Source organism: Rosa rugosa, chromosome 2 (assembly GCF_958449725.1).
Source record: "Rosa rugosa chromosome 2, drRosRugo1.1, whole genome shotgun sequence".
NCBI lineage: Eukaryota > Viridiplantae > Streptophyta > Magnoliopsida > Rosales > Rosaceae > Rosa > Rosa rugosa.
In genome coordinates this window covers 49,803,199-49,825,260 of record NC_084821.1, presented here as the reverse complement: position 1 = coordinate 49,825,260, position 22,062 = coordinate 49,803,199, and the positions used below count along the sequence as shown (strand labels likewise).

Sequence of the window (22,062 nt, the reverse complement as noted above, 5' to 3'; positions counted from 1 at the left end):
CCACTGCATTGCTTGTATGTTTGCTAGGATATGGATTGTTGGTATGCTGATATCAGTTTTCAATCCTAAATTAGGATTATGCATGGTTTCCAATCCCATACACTTACAGTATTGTCTTACATGAGGCTAATCATAGACAGTTCTGAGTAATAAATAGTTATGGTGAAGACTCCATGACTCTTGAATTTTATTATCTCTATCATTTGCATGAAAAATATATGGGCCAGTTTTGTTGGCCCTCTCACTCCAATTTTAATTGTTTAGGTCTTTCTCAATTTTAATTTCTTTGGTTTATTTCATTTTTATACATCGTTTTATGGAGGTTTCGGCTTCATCATTTTCTCTAATAATATGTACGTTGTGACAAGGAGGTTTTGTGCCTCTCTAATTAAATAGAGTAAATAGTACAAGTGCATGTCTATATAGTACTTTTATCTCGTTTAAGCCTCACGTACTGGCAATGAAAAGAGGTTCAACATATAACTTAGCCCTATTCTCGATACAAAAAAACAAAAAACAAAAAAATTTACAAAACATTCAAATGATTCAAACCCAAGAAATCAAAGTCTAAAATAGTCGCCGCACCGCCGTGCACTTGCACCAACATAAATGAATGGTTAGATTGCATTAAATACACTTTTTGTTTATTAAAAATAAAGTTGATAATAAATATCAAGGGTTGAGATTATTTTATAAGGGTTGGGTCACTTGCACCGTCGGTGCATAGAATAATTTCCAGCCTCGAAGTTGGCAATTTAATAAACTGCAATACTATAACAAGATTTACTATAGACTTGTTTTATCAGGTGAGTCATTCTTCGAATTTTGGTCAGATATATTTTTACTTTTTTAGTTACATTGGAAGAGGATTGAACTCCTGATCTAGCTTAATTCTAACTCAATTCTCCACCCTCCTTGACCACTTGACTAACCCAAATGGCTTATTTTGGTCATGAGATATATTGAAAAGGGGCATGAATCATTTGCTATAGAAAATCAGTTTGGATATGGATTGAATCAAACCGTCGGAAAAGAATAAAATGCTATGTCACTCATTAAAGGGATTCTATAGCAGAAAGTTCGTGTTCGAGTTTTCTATAATGGTCTGGAGTTGAAAGCAAAATATCACTTTTGTTTTGGTCAAGAAGTTTCTAAAAAAAAAAAAAAAAAAAACTCTGATCGAGTATGAATCTAAGAGTTGTTAATTCGTAGTAACCTCTTTCTCAAAAGAAAAAAAAATCATAGTAACCAATTAAGACACCATTTAAGACCGTAATAACCAAGAAGTAAATCATTGATTCAATCCGAGTTTTGGAACAAGATAGACCTCAACAAAGTTGTAAGAAGAGTAAACAATAAGTCAATAACCAATTACCACGTAATCATCTTACAACAACATATATACATGTGAGTCTCATTGTTATCCGGTGGTTGCAAAGATGTTAGTATGGCCTAAAAAAAATAAAACTACGCATTTTTTGTTGCCTTGTTGGTTAAAGAACAGGTAATCTAACAGATATATAACGTACAAAGCTCCGAGATTGATTTTAGCAATTCTGGCACAATAGTCTCATGTATGAACAACAAAAGGAAATTTTCCAGCAGGGACGACACTAATTAAACCTAATATTCTCATGAAAGCATTTCTAAATTCTGATCATGAGCAGCATGATCTCTAACCCAAGTGCTCTTTTCCATCAATCTCCTGCTCACCCCTGCACTCTTTTATCTTTCATTTTCGCCCTTGGAATCGTCGCCATCTTGTTTTTACTAAGCCAGGACAAGTTTACACCTTCAGGCCGTCTCGCAATCTGGATAGCACTTGCCAAATTAACTCTCTGCACCGAAATTCTATTTCTCATCGCGCTCATGCATCACATAATTGGAGTCGTATGTTCTTGGCTTCCATATGGACGCCGTAATGACCGAGATATTGAATCAGCCGGGGTAAGAAGCCACATTCTAACTGGAATTGTTCATGTTGAGCCATCTGATTTCCATCACGATCCCGATGAAGAAACATGGTCGCAAGCACCGGTGCAAAATGTTGTAACTATGTTGCAAATTTTCTTGATGGAAGTGCTTGACAGAGTTTGGGAGGACATGGTAATAGAGGAAGGGCAAGAGCAAAGGTTCCAGGCCATTCAAACTCAAGCAATTGAGGCACTTCCGGGGCCTCTGCAATACTGCAAAGCTAGACTGGAAATATCGAGCTGCTGCAGCGATCGGTGTGCCATTTGCCTAGAAGATTTCGTGGATGGCGAATCTTGTCGTGTTTTCGAGTGCAAGCACATCTTTCATGCTAATTGCATTGATAATTGGTTAAAGAATGGTCTAACGTGCCCGATTTGTAGAAACTCTCTTGTGAAGATAAAGTGACTTCATGTTTCATATAAGTATACTCAGAAATTCACAAATGTAGGTAAACTATCTTTAACATATATTATAAAATTCCCCAGGTCATTTTGACATTAATTTTCATTTCAAACCCAAAACTAGCATTCAGTAGTATTCCTATATATATCAGTAAAAATATGAAAAAAAAAAAAAAAAAAAACTATTGCAACATTGCAAGAAAAGAAAGACAGATTGGACCACGCCGAGCCCAACTCCATCTTCTTTGGGCGAGGGTTGTCGATAAAGACACTGAGGCAGAGCCGAAAGGTGAAGAAGCAGTTTCATATTGGAAGGCTAGCTGGACTGTCTGAATGAGTTGGGGGTCAGACAGAGGAGTGGTCTTTGGCGTCTTTGAGTCTGGTTTTGGACTTTTGGTCGCCAATTATTGATTGTCTGAGAGACTCTGTTTCTGTTTTGGTGGCTACTGGCACCCATCAGAATTTGCATTTTTTTTTTTTGAAAGGGCCATCGGAATTTGGTTTTGAAAGGTTTAGGACTGTAGGGTTTTAGAAGAATTCTGGAAAAGACTTATCGGCTGCCACGCTTTCTTGCTAAATTTTGGGCTTGGCCCGAAACTTGGATGAAGACAAGTGGAGTCCATTAATGAGGTCCCATTGCCTAACTATTCGGCGTTACAGATTACTTAGCGTCTTTGTGCATCCCTCCAACTCACTCAGAAAGTCCAGAGGTTTTAATTAATTAAATAGAGATGAACAAAAAATTCTACTGATAATGAACCCAATACTTCCCAAGTCCTCCCACTATCATTGAACTGAAGAATAAAAGAATGAATGTATAAAATCAATTAATGAAATTGAACACACTATAATTGTTGGTAGATGTACCATCGATAGAAAAAGAAAAAAGTCATTTCGACCCAATACCATTAACCCAGTTATAGGTAGGGGTGGGCGCGGTTCGGGGCGGTTCGGTGTTGGGCTAAAACCGCAACCGAACCGCTTCATTCGGTTGTGCTATATTTAAAACCGCAACCGCATTTTAAAAACCTACACCGCTTACTTCGGTTACACCGTTTTGCGGTGCGGTGCGGATCGGTTTCGGTTATGTTCGACTTTCTTTTCTTTTTGTCATATTTTCGACCAAAGTCGACAAATTTAACTGTTGTCAAATGAGTAACCATTACTATCAAAATATCAACAAAATAAAGTATAAACCACTCATAATCTGTTCACTAAATCAAGTAATGAACATTACAAGTAACCTGTTCATGACATCAACATCTCAAGTTCTCAACTACACAAATAAGTAATAACATTAAGTTAATGTTAAACCTGCAGATCAACTATCAAATTATTCAAATATCAACAATCTGCTCCAGATGTTCAACATTTATAACCAAAAAGCAATTTCCAAAACTAAATCAAACTTCCAACAGTCTAACAATCTGTTTACAAACCAAATAGCTAACATGCAGCACAAACATAAATCAAAGTTCCAACTTCCAAGTTCTAGCAGTAAATCAAAGTTCCAGCAGCACAAACATAAAGTTCAAACTTCAAAGTACGAAACATTAAATTTAAAGTTATTACAAACTATAGTTAAAGAACTTAAAGGCTGCAACATCAAGTTCCAAGTACCAAACAGAAGTTAAAGTTATTAGTTATTACAAACCAAAGTTAAAGCAGTTCATACTTGAATGAAACCGGAAGGGAAGAACAAAAAACAGAAAGTTGGGTCACGGAGAACTTGCTCCAGCAGCACAACAATTTATTTCAAAAAGTTGTTCCATTAGTCCGATTTCCAGCAGCTGCAACCTACTTCATCCCTCAGAGTCAGACACTTGCGTCACAACAGAGTCTAATACAAAGTTAAAAAGCAAAAACAACAATCACAAACCAACAACTTACCAATTAATTTATTCAAATTAACAATTAGTGTAAAGTCAAAAAATGTTAAAATCGAAACATTTTAGATCAAATCATAAAAGTGATGAAACACTATAGTACAGTAGCTTTCGAATCCAACAACAAACGAACAAAGCATATAAAGAACCAGTCATGGAGTTTTAACTTTTAAGATCAAATCGAAACAAACTGAACCCATTAACCCATTAACTCAAAATTGAAACAAGCTAAACCCATTAACTCAAAATCAATTCGAAATCGAAATCGAAACAAGCTGAACCCATTAACCCAAGTACGATCCATCCGAAACTGATGCTCCCATTAACTCAAAATCGAAACCATTAACGAAACAAGCTGAACCCATTAACTAAACATCAAATCGAAATCGAAATCGAACTAACTCTCCATACCGATTCCATCCTCAGATCGGATGAGATATGAGAAGACCGCTGTCGTCAGTGTCAATCGGCGTCGGGGTCGGCGTCGTCAGTCGGCGTCGTCAGTCTTCGATCTATGCAGTCGGCGTTGACTCGTTGAGTACAGAGAGATGAGGTCGGGAGGACTGGAGGAGGCAAAGACGCAAAGTGAAAGTCGAAAACTCGAAATGAGAGGCTGATGCTAGGGTTTCGGCTTTTCTCTCATTGACACTAATCCAGTGCATCAGGGAGTACGTGTACTTGGATTTCGACCAATTAAAATTCGACAGCACATTTAAAATATATACATAATACTAAAATAAGTAAAATAATATTAATTTAAATAAATATTATATATGCGGGCCGGTTCGGTTTTTACCGGTCGGTTCTGAAACTGAACCCGGTTCCGAACCGTTAAATACCGGTCCGGTCCGGTTTTTTTTTTTTTGCAGTACTGTTTCATCCGGTTCGGTCCCCGAACTGGAATTCCGGTACGGTTCGGCCGGTTTTTGACGTCCGGTTCGGTTTCTGCCCACCCCTAGTTATAGGTTGTTGCAATCGATCAAGCCAATTACAAAAAATATTTTATTGCAATAAACTCATGAAGTTGTGAATGGTTCTTTAGTAGTGCAGCGGTCAAGCCAAGGAAAGAGAGGAAAGGAGGGGGAAAAGGGAGAGGAGGGAAGATCATCACAATTTTTTTTTTGGAAGGATAAAGTTGGAATTGTTCAAGGAAATCCCGATTATGTGTCTGACCCAAACTCTAGGTTACTTGACCTAGTGGTAATAGGATTAAATTAGAAGGATCTAGATTCCTATTCAATGTATGATTACTTTCCTTGTACGATTGAGATTCTATGCATTGTAATCCTCTATATAAAGAGACCCCTATTATCAATGAGAATAGACAGCAAATTCCTCTCAATTTCAGTTTCTCTACAACATGTTATCAGCACGAAGCCCTAACCCTGAAACCCTAAATTCGTAGCCTCAAAATCCCAGAAACTTCCGCAACCCACATTGAAGCCCCAGATCCCAGGAGCTCGGAACCGCCGGCGAAACCACCGGAACCGGCCGGAATCGACCTGAACCGACCGCCGGAAGTGACTGAATCCGGTCCCAAAGAAGAATCCGACGATCTCCAGCCGGGTTCGCATCCTTCCCATCCACCTGTCACCACCTTCCTCCGTCAGAAGCTTCAGCCATACTCCAGGAGCCCGAAACCGGAGAAACCTTCACCGGAACCGGCCTAAAAGGACCTGAACCGGCCACCACAACCGGCTACAACCAAACCGGCAGAGGAAGAAAGAAAAAGGGGAGCAGAGCCCAGGAGGGAAGCCCAAAGCCCAGCGCAGAAGCCCAATAACCAGACCCAGAGGCCCAGAAGACGGAAGCAGCCCAGAAGCTTGCCACGTCATCCCCACGTCAGCACCTCGGTCAGCGCCGGTCAACCCTCCGGTCAACGACCGGTCAACCTTTTTCCGGCAGACTTCCGGCCACTTTTCCGGCCAACTTTCCAGCGACTTTTCCGGCCAATTTTCTGGCGGCATTTTTCCGGCCAACTTTTCGGGTCAAGATTTCCGGCAATTTTTCAAGGTAAACTTTTCTAAAAGTTCCCGAATTTGAAGTTTTTATTACTTTTCTTCTTCTTTTCTCGGGGACTTGCAACCTCCCTTCTTCTACCCCCATTTCTTCTTCATAGGGGAGACCAAAAACCGAACTGTGGGGGTTCGTGCTCACTCCAAGCTTGGAGCTTGTAGAGTCCTCCAAACTTAAGAGTTTGTTGAGAAGAAAATGATCAACCACATACATCATTGTTTCGATCTAATCCAACCCCTCTTGGAATCGAATTTCTTGGAAGCGACTACGCTCGGAAATTCCTAATTTCTTGGAAGCGACTACGCTCAGAAATTTTATATGTTTTCGTGGTAGCCTTTCACGCTCCGAAACTAACTCTAATTTCTTGTTCTCTTTCAGGATGAGTAACCTGAACAAATTGGACTTTGCTCCATTGGGAACAACTGGCTCTGAATATCACAGGTGGGTTCGTGATGTCCGCCAGCATCTCAAGGCCGATGGAATCCTGGATACGATTCTCGAGCCTAGCCAGGACGTGCTAACTGTTGAGCAAGCTCAAGCTTTGGAAGCAAATAGAGTAGCCTTAGAGGCAAATAAGGCGAAAGCCATCATCCTAATGACTCGTCATATGGATGATTCGCTCCAGTACGAGTGTATGAATGAAGAAGACCCCAGAAGGCTGTGGGTCTCACTCGAAGAAAGATTTGGCAACGTCCGTGACTCCTTCCTTGCTTCCTGACCTAGAAGTGAGATGTCATAGCCTCCGCCCCTATGATTTCAAGTCAGTTCTTGACTATAACTCGGAAGCACTTCGCATTAAATCCTTAATAGAATTCTGTGGTAAAGAGATCACAAATGCGATGTTGATTGAGAAGACTCTCTCTACCTTCCCCGTTTCTGCATTGATGGTTGCTAAGAACTATCGAATTGATGTTACTGCAGGACGGATCACAAGGTTTCATGAGCTCATTGGAGCTATGAATGTCACTGAAAAGTATGACAACATCCTTGTGAAGAACTATAATTCGAGATCAGTGGAAATAGAGCATATTCCGGAAGTGCCCCTAAGAGAAGGCGCCAAGAGCAAAACCCTAACATTAGGGATACTTATGGACTTTCTGGTCCATATAATCGCTCTACTTGGGAAGGTAATCGCCAAAATAGGCGAACACGGAACCAAAGAGGTCAACGTGGAAAGAGAGAGGGAGGCAACGCCTCTGGCCATGTTGGTGGCTCCACCAACACTAAGAGCCATCTTAATGACGCTTTCAAAGCGCCTCAATCAATGGAGTTTGAGCAAAGAGATGTATGTTCTCAATGTGGAGTGTCTGATCATTGGGCACACATTTGTAGAGCTCGTGAAGAACTTGTCACCGCCTACAAAGCATATTTGTGAAGCAAGAGAGCTCACTATGTAGAACAAGAAGATCAAGAAGATGATCTAAAGTGAAGGGTTGAAGACTACGAATCTGGCTGGGATCAATAGATCGCCAATTCTGTTTAAGTCTTTATTTTCCAAGAGATGTAGGCAATTGCCATATTATTTTTGTAGTAGATGCCTATGGTTTAGTCTTTCTTCAAAGTAGGCGTACTCAATGTAAATGTGATGTCTAGGAAGGTTTTGAGATAAGTGGTAATTAAGCGAGCTTTGCTCCACCGACATCTCCCTACTCACCTGGTCACATTTGCGTTGGAATTACCGAAAGAAGTTAGACGACTACCATTGTTTTGCATTAGCTAGCATTTGGATTAGATTCTCCTACTGGTTAAGAGACAATGATGTATTCCGTTGGCTTATGAATAAAATTTCGAGTTCTTTTCTTTATGACTCCATTTTGATTCATGAGCATGTTACTTTGTGACTACGATGGCTGGGCCATCAGTATTAATTTAAGGACATGGAATAGCCCAAGTTCTTTTTGCCAAATGGCACCTTGATTAATGTCACATAAACTCTCTACGCTCCTAGGGCAACTCGCACCTATGGATAGCATGGATAGCCAACGGATTCCATGCGAAAACGCATGTAGAGAACAGAAATGAGTTCCTTTGCAATGCCTCTAATGATTGCGAATGAAGGCCCATCTTAGAGAAGTTTATGTGTCTCTATAGTGGACTCTATGTCACTATTCTAGCTATTAAATCCAATAAAGTTATGAGAGAAGATCTCTTGGATTTAGACACATATTGGCTTTGTCTCGACAGGATAAGTCACCCTGGTCATGATATGATGATCCGTCTACTAAAGACTTCACATGGACACCCTCGAGCAAAATGAAGCAAGAATCAAAAATTGGTTCCTGGACTTAGCAAGACCGCAACAATTGCAGCATCTGGCGCTGCAGCTGTCTTGGAGCGCCATATGGCCGCCCAAGTCCCTTGTGACAACGCCATATATGGCGCTACCCATGGCCATGATGCCATGGATGTCAATCCCCATAGTTATAACGCCATGGATGCCACTTCCCATGGTCATGACACCATGATGGGTGATGTAGTCACAAACTTTGCTTCAATATGCGTTTCAAACGCTCAGGCCCAACCAAAACTCTCATTGGTTGCTTCTAAGGCCTCTCGCTCATTTTAGAAAGCCACTTCCTTAGGAAAATTAGGACTGAGACCGTCCTATGCAAAGGATATGAAAATACTCATTATGTTCTTACATAGAATCCGTAGGGATTCTGTGGACTGATTCCACCAACTTGCGGACATTTAAATATCTCATGATGTTGGTTGATATGCAAACACGCTGGTCACGTGTTGTGCCATTGTCCACTTGTAATGCTGCTTATGAAACACTCCTAGCACACATCATATGACAACGGGCTCACTTCCCGAATCATCCTATTCAGTCAATTGGATTTGACTATGCTAGTGAGTTTACATCGAATACTTTCGATAGTCATTGCATTTGGGATTGATGTTGGACAGCATATTCCCATGAGCACACCCAAATGGTCTCGCGGAAACGACTACGATGGTAGTCCGGACATTGGTAATGCGCACCAACGTCCATATATCCGCTTGGGGTGATGCAATATCGCATGCAGCTATGCTAATTCGTCTACGACCCACTGCCACTCAATCTACCTCTGCGTTACAGCTAGTGACTGGGTACAAGTATCGTACTTACGCATCTTTGAGTGTGCCATTTATGTGCCAATTGCGCCGCCACAGCGCTCTATGATGGGTCCTTACAGACAAATGGGCAACTCAGTTGGATTTGAGACTCCAACAATCGTCCGCCACTTAATGCCCTTGCTAGGCGATCTCCTTACCGCTAGATTTGCGGATGTCACTTTGATGAGACAGTCTTCCCGTCGGTAGGGGGAGATAAGAACACGAATGTTCAACAGGAACGACAAGAATTGTCGTAGTTTGTCCCTACTTTGTCTCATCTCGATCCCTGTTAAAGTGACGAGATCACACAAACATGCCTGCAAGGATGGACGTCCCTACAAGAGGACGTAGCGCCACCCTACCCAGAGGTAGGCATGGCGCCAACGCCATAGAGAGTGGCACTCTGGCGTTACAGGCCATGGCCTCAGCTAGGATGCATGGGAGGCCCGTGGGTTCGAATGATACTTTGGTACATTCCAATCCTTTGATCATCAAGACTCAAAATCCGTCTCATGAGTATCTTCCGGGTTATGGTTATCGTTAGGGGACGCCTCAACGTTAGAACCCTATTCCTGAGAATATAGAGCTCTATGAAAATTACACTAGTGTACATGAGACGTGGGATAGAAACTCCATCATAATTGATGATGTAGTTGCGCATTTCGTTGCGCATGAGTTTGTTGAGTAAGATGATATCGAACCACGCTCCGTTGATGAATGAATGCCAACGTAGAGAGATTTGGCCTAAATGGAAAGATGCGATCCAGGTTAAGATGGATTCTCTAACGAAGAGGAAGGTTTTCTGAGCTAGTGATGCCAACACCTCCTGACATAAAACCTATTGACTAATGGGTCTTCGTTAGAAATCGTAGTGAGAAAAAGAGATGGTAATCTCGCCTTATGGCGCAAGGCTTCTCATAAAACGCCCTGGAATCGACTACGATGAGACATATTCTCTCGTAATGGATGTCATTACACTCCACTACCCTGTCAGTTTGGTAGTTTCCGAATAACTGAACATGCAGCTTACAAATGTGGTCACTACGTATCTCTATAGGGATCTAGATACGGAATATACATGAAGGTTCATGGTGAACTTCATTTACCCAAGTCAAGTGGCTCTAGACCACGGGGCGCGTTTTACAAAGAGGTTGAAACGCTCAGTAAGATGACTACTTGATTGGGAAGGGATATGCCCACGCGTTTCCATAACAAGTTTAGGATTCTATCGCGGTTCATGTTGGACATGATCTTCATTAGAAGCCCTTAAAGAGTTAAGGGAAACTGCTGAACACTTGAAATCCGATTTTGAGATGAAGGATTATGGGAGAACACGATTATGTCTCGGTTTGGAACTTGAGCATCGTGTTGATAGATGCTTAGGCATTTTGACAAGGTCAAACCTTCAAGCACCCCCATGATCGTCCGTAGTCTTGATCCTGAAAAGGATCCTCTTCGTTCGAAGGATGATGACGAAGATGCGCTAGGGGCAGAAATGCTCTAGTTAAGTACAATAGGCGCATTATTGTACATAGCTCAATGCACAAGACCGGACATCTCATTTACCATGAACTTGTTAGCTAAGATATAGCTCTGCGCCAACGCGACGCCATTAGATTGGTGTAAAAGATATCTTTCAGTACTTGAGATGTACGATTGATATGGGCTTGTTCTATCCCTACGGAGAGATGATGGATTCGGACCCATCACACACTAGGAACGCCGCCAACACTGGCCTGCGTCCACTATCCCCATCCCAAAACGACATGTGTTTTGGAAGGTTTAGCTGATGCTGGGTATCTCTCTGACCCACACAAAGGTCATTCCCAAACTGGTTAAGTGTTCACCATGGGTAAAGACTGCGATATCTTGGAGGTCTACAGAACAGACCCTAGTCGCTATATCTTCGAACAATGCAGAGATCATTGCTCTTCACGAAGAGATTCGTGAATGTATATGGATTGGATCCATAATTACGCATGTTCGAACAATTGTGGTTTGAAGTCTACCATAGATGAGCCTACGAGCATTTAGGATAATGCAGCTTGTTTTGAACAAATGAAGCAAGGCTACATCAAAGCGACAACACCAAGCTTAATCAGCAACAACAGACTCTCCTCAAGATCAAAATGAACTAGGTTCGATCTGAGGACAGTGTGGCAGACTTGCTCACTAAGTCATTGCCTAAATTCCACTTTCGAGAAACATGTTGGTAGCATCGTTTACGGAAGTTATCCGAACTCCCATGACCGTAGTCATCAAGGGGAGATGCAGACATCAGGGGGAGATGTCTACATGTATGGTCTCGAAACGTGAAGGGTGTGTTGTGCTCTTTTTCCCCTTCGACCGAGGTTATTTTTGTCCCACTGGATTTTTGTTACTCGGCAAGGTTTTTAATGATGCAACAAGAGAAGCACCACGTTTGGACGACACAAGGGGGAGTGTTCAAGGAAATCCCGATTATGTGTCTGGCCCAAACTCTAGGTTACTTGACCTAGTGGTAATAGGATTAAATTAGAAGGATCTAGATTCCTGTTCAATGTATGATTACTTTCCTTGTACGATTGAGATTCTATGCATTGTAATCCTCTATATAAAGAGGCCCCTATTATCAATGAGAATAGACAGCAAATTCCTCTCAATTTCAGTTTCTCTACAACAGGAATTAAAATATTTTAAAAATTGTGGGAGGTCCAGTCCATCTATCAAATTAGAAGGTATGAACAAAATTCCCGTTAGTAAAATATTTTGGGACCATAGTAAGCAAAATATGAGATGTGTATGATAAAAATATATATATATATATATATATTCAAATGATTTCATTTAGTACTTTGTTTTTTTTTTTTTTTTTTTTGAAGGGAAGACGACAAGCTTTATTAAGTGAAACTAAAAGTACAAGGAGCGATGCAAAAACATCAAAAATAAAGCAATAAACCAAACGGGATACACAAGCGCATCTAATTTTGAACAGTAACCAGGGCATGACTAAATGCCTTTCGAACATGACTAGAAGCCGAAAAGCCAATAACTGCACTGCATATATATCAATTTAGCAGCGAAACTGTAGTAGTAACCGTAACCAGGATCGTAACTATAGCTTGGGAGGTACACATCAAGAGAGCAAGGTGAGGCTCCCGAGAGGACGAAGGAGTCCAAAGGTGTCAAAAACTTGGACGTTAGCAATCGAACTCTCAAGGACAAGAACCATGAAATCGAGGCTCCAATCCAAAATTGAACTAGAGCCCGGATTAAGCAGCACCACCCCCCTGGGTCCCAAACACGAGCCCAAGAGTGCGCAGGCCTAGAGAAAGCCCACTCACTTGTAGAGCCCCACAAACACGCCCAGACCTAGGCCCAATTAAACTTACTATAGGCACCCAAGCCTCCCAATCCCATGATCCCATTCTTTCGCCGGCGCCACCCGACCCGCGTTGCTGGATCTCTGGAGGAAGAGAGACGTTCACCACCAGAAGAATGAGCGGCCCGCCGGAATGACACGGCCCACCATTCTGAGGCCACTCGCCGAAGTCCACGAGCCCAGACAAACCTAGCAAGCCGGATCGGATCCAGCCTCCCGCCAACGACGAAAGACTTCAGTCGCCATCCTCCTCCGTATCCGGCACCATCAGAACAACTTTTTCTGCCCTGAAAAAGAGAAGAGACAGGTCCAGGGTCCCAAATGCGAATCGCCTCGCACAAACCCATATATGAGAAAAGCCTCCTCCGGTGAGATCTTCAAGCCCAGATCATATTCCCCTCAAACACCGCCGCAACTCGAAAGTCAATTCAACAAGGAACTAATGCCACAACCCATAGGTTGAACATAGAGGAAGGACGACCTCAAGGAGGGCGACAGACATGCGTCACGAGGAGTAGGAAACTAGGGTTTGCCGCCGCCAGGCGAGAGAGAGGAGAGCTCTCGTCATATTATGAAAAAGTTTCATTTAGTACTTCGTTGAAATTCAAAAGTTCGGCAAAATATATTTAAAATTTCAATTAATCTCTAAGGGACCCCCGAATATATATGTATGATAGAAGAAACTTGTAAAGTTTTTAACACAAGTAGGGAATCGTAAATCCTTCAGACCTAGAGCCTGCATGAAATAAGGCTTGTCTGTCTACTTTTCCTCACAACTGGGACTGATTTTATAGAGATCTGAAGATGTTGTAGGAGCAGAAGAACCATTCCATGATGCATCTGATGAATGTATCAAGCTCTTAGTTCCACCTGCACTCTCTTCTGCAATCTGCTCAAACGGATTTCTCAATGCTGTTAACCTCATTTCTTCACTATATATACTTGGATCCATAATCAATTCATCGACAGGAGCTCGCCCTTCAAGCATACTCACGACTGCAGACATGTTAGGCCTAAGTGCAGCTGCCGGATTGATGCATAGCAGAGCTACTTTGGCCATTCTAACCGCCTCTTCCTTACTGAAATCCAATCCTAACCTTGGATCCACCAGTTCCACTAAACTCTCTTTTTGTTGTAAAACAAGAGCCTGAAATAAGATAAGTTGGAAATGAATTTTTTTTATTTTTAATAATGGCTAAGTTGAGTGGAGAAGTCATCAATATAATAGTAATCACAAAACTGTGCATTTAATTGCATGTACAGAAGGAATTTGAGTCCTTACCCAATCCACAAGGCCTACAAAATTCTCATTTGGTCGAAATTTCATGTTGTTTTTTCCGGCAACTATTTCTAATGCAACAACACCAAAACTGAAGACATCTGCTTTGAAGGTTAAATAACCCCATAGTGCATATTCTGGCGCCATGTATCCTCTGCATAACAAAAACATTGATTTGTATGACCACATATACTCTCTAGTACGAGGCATCACATCTTAAAGTTAATCGAAAACTTCACTGTACTTGACATAGAGAAGATAGATAAGTTTGGTCATGGTAAGGTCACACCAAGGACTTGGAAGACAAATGTTGGCCAGGGAGTAAAAGCAGAACAAAATAGCTTACATATGTAACAGTAGCTTACATAGTTCCAGCAACTCTGGTGCTAATGTGGGTGTTCTCTTCTTCGTGAAGCTTGGCCAGACCAAAATCCGAGATCTTAGCATTAAGGTCTTGGTCCAATAGCACATTCGTTGTTTTGATGTCCCTATGTACAACCTTAAGTGCTGATTCCTCATGCAAAAAAGCCAGACCTTTTGCTATGCCTATACATATTCTCTGCCTTGTAGGCAAGTCCAATCTTACTGGACCTTCCTCTGGACCTGCAAGTAACATAGATGGATTAAATTCCAATCAATGGCTTGTTTTAGTATCTTTTAATACATAATTTCAGGATTATGGTTCTACTTGATAGCTTACCAAACAAAGCATGTGCAAGGCTATTGTTTTCCATGTATTCATAAACCAACAGTAGTTCATTTGCTTCAATACAGGATCCATACAATCTAACAAGATTTGGATGTTGCAAACTAGAAATCATGCCTATTTCATTCACAAATTCACGATTTCCCTGCTTTGATTTTGAAGATAGTTGTTTAACCGCAACTATTGTACCATCCAATAATACACCCTGCATTAAATATATAGCTTATTAATTTATAATCACATTAAAGTCTAGGAAAATAGCTACAAAAAACCATGTAGAAGAAAAAATTAAAGTAAAAAGTGATGGAGTCAAATGGTACCTTGTAGACAGACCCAAAACCACCTTCCCCAATTTTGTTTTCCAGAGCAAAGTTGTTAGTGGCAGCTTTAATTTGGTTGAAGGTGAAAAAACCCGTTTGCAGATCCAGTCGTCCATGAGCTGTCCATAGATCAAACAAGGTCAAGATGCCAGTAATGTCATGTAAAATTTCTTCTCACCTAGTATCTGAGTGTGTTATTCAGAGTTTAATTCTTCGGTATTTGAAAGAATGTGACCAATGTGCTACAAAATTTCCCAGTATATTAGTAGCAGTAGCAGTGTAGCACCTTTTCCCCTTGATATCATGCTATCCAGACGGCCTTTCCACCAAAGAATGCCTAAAATTAAGAAAGCAACACACAAAAGCGAACCTCCAGCTGAAGCTGCAACCACAATTACCTTGCTGAGGAGATGCGACATCAGACTCTACAAAATGAAAAATATGCAAAATCAAGTTATCACCATAGCATGGACTTTTATTATTTAGGCCAAATCTAACAATCGAGACAGTATCTTTTGCAAAATTCTCAAGACCAAGTTTAATTAGCTTGATATATATTTTTATTTTTATATCAAGCAGAGAGGCAGAGAGAGAGCTAGTATTTGTAATTCAGAATATACCAAACACTACAGAGATAGCTGATATAAGGGGACCATATACTCCTCTCCTCGGGGAAGCTGTTGTCCCTTTCCCAGACCAATGAAATCGGATTTCTAAAGTTTTATCCTTAACCTCAACTAGGAATTCTTTTATTAATTCTTTATCAACCCTTCCTGCTGCCTCTTTAATCTCAAAATCCTTCAATATATGTTTATCCTGTAACAAATGCTGTCGATCAGAAATCTTCAATGTCATCTAGGGTGCCAAAGGATGAGTATATATGTTTTACTACCTGAATATAAACATCAAATATCCGTCTTCCAAGACTGTAAAAAGATGCATTGCCTCTGATAATTATCTCCGAAAAGTGAAGTCTCACATTATAGTTTCCATTTGCCAAGCAGCGTGCATAATACGTAAGAGAAAGAGGAGAGATGCGTGCATTTGTGTACAACTCAGAGTTGGTCATTTCGAGTATAGATATATTATTTGCTATGTAGTCTTTAGAGGTGATGTTACTATCCCAGAAAAGTCCAGTGCTACTGAATCCCCAGCTAGGCCTTGAAGGAACGAAATATGATGCACTTCCTAGGTCTTGATCCGCTTCAAATTTGATGTCTCCAATGGTGATTGCTTTCCCACCACAATTGATATGCAAAGAGTACTGATCTGTTCAGTAACAGTGAATAACCAACAAATCATATAAGAGAAAATATTTAGTATTAGAAACCATTTACTGTGAGATCATTTGCAAACTTAAGTTATCAACCAGATTCTTTTTACGAGATCTTTACAAAGTTAACCAATCAAAAAGCTAACCATAGTTGGATAACCAAAGTATATATTTCCAAATGACATTGTTACTTACCTTCTGTACATGGAAATTTGTCCAGGCACGCTCCAGATAATCTAGATTAGTATAGAATAAATCAGCTTATGTTATAAGTCCATAAAGTGAAAAGCAATCAAATGGCTTCATCATCAAAGGCTATTAAGTAGAAGCTTACGAGCTGTTTGGTACAGAAGAGCTTTTAAATACGTTCCTGAAACATGCCCAGTCAGTTGAGAAAGAAAAATTAGAGGTGAATGAAGACAGCATAGTGTGAGTATGCCAACTACACAGAAAACAGTTCTTACAGGTTTTCGTTACATGTAGGTGGCTCAGAGCTCTTTGAAAAATTATTGTAAGAAACATCTATCATGCTGATGACAATAGATAGGATGAAATTGTAAGCCAGTATATAAATTCACTGAAAAGTACATTTTAGGGTATTAATAAAACTGTTAATATGCTTCAAGCATGGAGGATGGGGAACATACTAGCGATTATCTTTGCTCTTAATCCATTCTGGAATAGAGCCATTGAGCAAGTTGCTAGTCAGATACCTATTCCGAAAGAAATATCAGTCACATTCTGTTAAAGCAATTATTACTTTAACTACAAAAAGGTTGGTTACCTGGAGGAAGATATTGATAAATCTATGCTTATGTATATGTGAAGATAGTGTATGCCGGGGCGGCCCCCTACATCATGATGTATGCTAGTCATGACATATATGAAATTCACATGTCTTACAAGTACTGCAAATTGTCCAGATCCAGAGCCAAAGCTTCAAGATTAGGAAAACTTCCTTCCAATTTGTTGAAGCTGAGATCTCTGCGAGATAATAACGAGAAGATGTTACAAGAACCTGAAACTTACTTTTGGAAGCTTGACTGAGCAATTAAACCTTGTTAGTCAAATTGCTAAAGAGAGTAAACAATGTATGAAAAAAATAGTAGAATAATTTTTTTTTTTACAGAATAGCAGTATTACAAGATATACAAATCTGTCATTGCTGATAAATCAGGAATAGGTCCAGATAAATTACAGCTCCTCAGCATTCTGCAACATAACTCCATATTAGCATTATTGCAGGTAAGCATGTATTAGTCCAAAACTGTAGATGAACAAAATTACAACATCTTTAAGACTTACAATCTTCGCAAGCTTGTCATATTACTTTAGTTTGGAAATAGTGAACTCCCTCCGCTTAAGTCGCTGATCCTTCTGCATAATTTCCACCATAAATAATTGTTTGAGGATTAAAAAAATAACATCCCTGCATATGCTTATAAATAGTTAAATGTATGTTAAGCATGTTTCCATTGTTAATGCAAGCTAGAATTGATTGTGGAACTCACAATTCTGTTAAATTACTCAAGACAGAAATGCTAGATGGAATGGGGCCTTGTAGACCACTAGCTTGGATCTCTCTGTCAAAAACAGAATACAATATGGATAGAGGTTACACCAATTCTATAATTTATGAATTATATTATAATAGCAAAAAGCACTTACAATTTCTTAAGTTGATTCCAACTTCTGAAAAAATCTGGAATTTTTCCAGTGAAGTTGTTACTGCTAATCCTACTGCATAAAGGGAATAACATAAAGCTGAAGATTTGCTAACAGAGAAATCTTGTGAAGTAATCAAAAGTACAGCAATTGTAAGGATTACACTTACAGTTCTTGTAAGTTAGTCAGATTAGTGAGAACCACTGGCAACTTTCCTGTGAGATTGTTTGCACTGAGAATGCTGGAGATACCATGGAACTTCGTAACTTATCAAATGACACTTGGTTTTCCAAGTTTTAATTGAAAACAAGAATCAAATAAAACAAACTGAAAATAGATAAATAAAATAAATATGGAGCTTACAGATTCTGCAAGCTAACCAAACTCCCAAGCTGAGCAGGAACAGTTCCAGAAAACAGGTTAGTCTCTATGTTCCTGAAACATCTTCCTTCATCAAAGTAGACTAAAACGAACAATAGCTCAAAATTGATGGGATAAACATAAAAAGAGGCAAAGAAAGATGTTGATCATACAGATACTTTAGAGTCGTAATGTTTCCCAAGAAGGCAGGAATTGGTCCTTGTAAGTTGTTCGCAGGAATAGACCTGTAGTGTACTCATTTCAGTTTACTTGATATAAACTATTATTGACTAACATTTAACATGGAGTTAAGAAGTCATTTTACAGATATTCCAACTTTGTAGAAGCCCATTCACTCGGTATGTTACCACTTAGGTAGTTCCTCGTGAAATCACTATAAACAAAAGTAAAGATATCAGCCATGACATTAACACTTGAAGAAATCATATATGTCTTTTCAGATGGTACAATTTCAAACAATGCAACAAAAAATTATCCCGTACATTGCTGTTAGGTAGGGTAACTTTGCAACAGATTTTGGAAGTTCACCAGCGAGATCTTGTCCTTTAAGAAAACTGTACTACAAAAATTTCAAGCTGATCAAATTTTGTAGGCAAAAGGAATCCTACATATAAGGGTACTTCAAGTAATGGATTTTTTTTTTTATATAAAATGGCAAAAAACAGAGATCTTCGACTAGGATGTAAGTTAACGTACATCCCAACAATGTGGCATAGACCATCAGGATAGGAGCAGTTGCATGCGAGAGTGTTGTTGTATAAGGGCTCCTCGGATCTAGGGGAGGACCGCCAGGTTGTGTCCGTAATATTGCAAGGGTCAACATCCACGTCCCAGCCTGTTTTTCCTAATTGTACACCAATTTCTAGTAGTACTTCCCCTGCGCACACAAGTCAGATCCATAATTTTTCTTTCTTATGCAGTTGTTCTTCTAACTCTAGAGATCAAAGGGAAAGATTGTATTTAACAAGATAAGCATACTATCTTGGTCCTACTATTGGCTCTATTTGATCATCAATAACATTGTTCCCTTAGAAAAAGAAAAAGAAAATATAAAAAAAAACTCTTGGGTAAATGAACGTTGCCTACCACAATAACTAGGACTCTAGGAGCCTAGGAGTTCACACCAACTTAATTAAGTGAAGGAGAAGGAGGAGGAGGAGGAGAAGAAGAGCGAGAGTGAATTACGTTCTTCAGCAGCAAGACGTGGGGATTGTGCTTCAACTTGGAGTGGTAGTGTTATGCAGACCACGCAGAGAACCAAAATGGGGAGCATAATGGTCTTATGCTTCATCTTCTTTTGATGCTATTGATGAGCTTTGCTCTTCTTAGCTAGCTAGCTGGTATGCGACCTTGGTCAACACTCCATCACCAGAGGATCTGGGTTTCTGGGGTGTTGAGGAGGTTGCACAGATAAACAATACCAGACAGATCGATGCAAAAGAGACATACTCTTCTCCAACCGGTCAATTGCCATGTGGAAGCCCAATGTTTATTTTTGACAGTCCAAACTCTTCTCCAACGTGGAATAGACATATCCCTCTGACCCTCTCCTCTGTCAAATTTGACAGCTTCTCTGTTTCGGTCATTTATTTTTTTATTGTTTCTCACTTTCTCTTTCTCCTTTCCTCGTCCTCGTCTTTCTTCCTTCATCTCACCCAGAACTGATGCTTTTGAAACCCCAGTTCAAATGAGCTAAAAGTGATGCCTCTCTTCCCTTCAATCATGGTCGATTCTAATTTCTCTCTCAATCAATTTCTTTCTTTTCTGGGTCCAATCTTACTTTCTCTTCTACTATTTCGTGTATAATTTACTCTACTTTCAGACGCTCTATTTAGGTGTTTTGGTTATAGACCATGATTTGATCTCAATTGCGTAGGAATTTGTCTCGGTTAGGAATTTCTGTTCCAAAGTGAAATTGATCAATTGGGTGCTCATTAATTTTTGATCTTGGAGGAATTCATGCCTCGGAATTGTTGGATTTATGTGAGAATGCAGTGAGCTGCATGATTATGGTCCTTCCTTTTCTTGCATGATGATATTGAATTTAATGGAATTAGAAACTTGGATTTGAATCTCGTGGATTCAAACACTTTGCTGTCTTCAACTTTCTTCTCTCTTCTTAGAATAACAGGAACATGGATCAAAGTAAATATGGAACACTGGTATTTTTGGGGCACTTTGTGTATGGTGTTTACTGTTTACCTTCTTGTGGAGTTTGTTTTCTGGAAATAATAACATAGTTGTGTATTAGCTGTATATAAAGACTTGACTCAGTTTCACATTTGTTTTTATATTGGCATAGATAATTGAGGGTGTCCAGCTATGAGAGCCTAAAGACTTTTGCTCATACGTGAGAAGAGAGTAAGTTTGACTGCTAGTTTTCCTTTAATTTGTATAACAGAGATATCTTGATTTGAGTTGCTGGTTGCCTAATGATCTTTATTTGTTGCAGGTTTAAGGCAATGAGCAGAACTTGCAAGGCCAAGGTCAATTCAATGGCTTTTAGTTGCAGTTTGTCTCTGTTTATTTCTTTAGTTTGTATCAATAGCTTTGTATTTGTTTACTCTAGTCCATTATGTTTAAATAGGACTTCAATTAGTTGCTATAGAAAGGAGTTACTATATGTTTTGTCAAACTGATATACAATTTAAGTATTGCTGTGGAAGTTTGGTTTATACTATGGAGTAGATTAATGCTTAGATGCACTTGGCACAGAACAACATAACTGAAATTAGGACAGATGCATTGAAGCTGATTTTGATGCATAAGAGGCCAATTCCTCGTGTTTCCACAACAATTGGTGCTTGGCTGAACATATTTCAGTAATGTATGTTTTGTGGTTACATAAGTATTGTTGTATTCATGTAAGTGTACCAGCTGTATATAATACTTTGGTAATATGCCAGAGTTTACAGCAGCTAGTTGGTCTTGTATTCCCATCTCTCAAATTCTCATAATCTCAATTGCATCTCTTTTCTCATAATCTCAATTGCATCTCTTAAATGGAACCATTCATTGTATGATCTTTGATTACAAGATAAAAAAAAGAAAAAGGAAAAACAACATAAATAGAATTTTATATATTAAAGTAATATTCAAATTTGACATCTCCATTTGAGCTAAAATTAGTCAAAATGTTGCTATATCAAATTTGCCATGTCATATGTCAAATTCAAATTTGACCAAAGCCAAAAAACAAAGCCATTGGAGATGCTCTAATGAAACTTCACAAAGCTTTCCCTTGTGCATTGTTCTTGACTTATTCTTTTTTTTTTTTTTTTTTTTGTGTCTGCAAGCTTTTGACATAGAGAAATTTTGAAAAATGAACTTCTTTGAGTATTGAAATTGATTTATAACCTTTTTTTTTTCTAAAAGGTTGAAAAAGAACTATTTAGAAAGATAAAAAGTCGCAATTATCCTTATTAAATTTTGCTTAAATTTCCACAATTCCATATTTTCTCATTCTTCCCTCAAAGCTTTTCTCACGCCGTTGTTCTTCTTATTCTCTTCAATAAATGAAAAGGTTTACTGCAATTCCAACAACAAAGACTTCCTCTCTCAACACAATTTAAGAATACATTCAAATCATATATTTTCGATTACGCTAATTATGGTCTAGGGTTTCCTGCAATTCCAATGACAAAATTTCAAAATTTCAAACCCCACTCTTAAGCTTTGAAATTTTGAAAAACTTAATTTCA

The 22,062-nt window shown here is 39.4% G+C and overlaps 1 protein-coding gene, 1 long non-coding RNA gene and 1 pseudogene across 2 annotated transcripts; 2 read left to right on the top strand and 1 right to left on the bottom strand.

Moving 5' to 3' along the window:
* Window positions 1-1,869: 1,869 nt before the first annotated feature.
* On the top strand, window positions 1,870-2,379 carry LOC133730915 (E3 ubiquitin-protein ligase ATL31-like). Its single transcript, XM_062158417.1, has one exon. The coding sequence runs from the start codon at window positions 1,870-1,872 to the stop codon at window positions 2,377-2,379; it is 510 nt and encodes a 169-aa protein (XP_062014401.1).
* Window positions 2,380-13,360: 10,981 nt separating this feature from the next.
* On the bottom strand, window positions 13,361-19,836 carry LOC133727927 (probable leucine-rich repeat receptor-like serine/threonine-protein kinase At3g14840; annotated as a pseudogene).
* A 198-nt stretch (window positions 19,837-20,034) lies between these two features.
* LOC133727930 (uncharacterized) lies at window positions 20,035-21,036 on the top strand. The gene is made up of 2 exons (XR_009855445.1): window positions 20,035-20,722; window positions 20,814-21,036. It is a non-coding gene; the product is annotated as an uncharacterized LOC133727930 (long non-coding RNA).
* Window positions 21,037-22,062: the final 1,026 nt, after the last annotated feature.

What these genes read in the sequence shown, in the direction of transcription:
- LOC133730915 (XM_062158417.1), top strand. Translation starts at nt 1,870, where the DNA reads ATGCATCACATAATTGGAGTCGTATGTTCTTGGCTTCCATATGGACGC.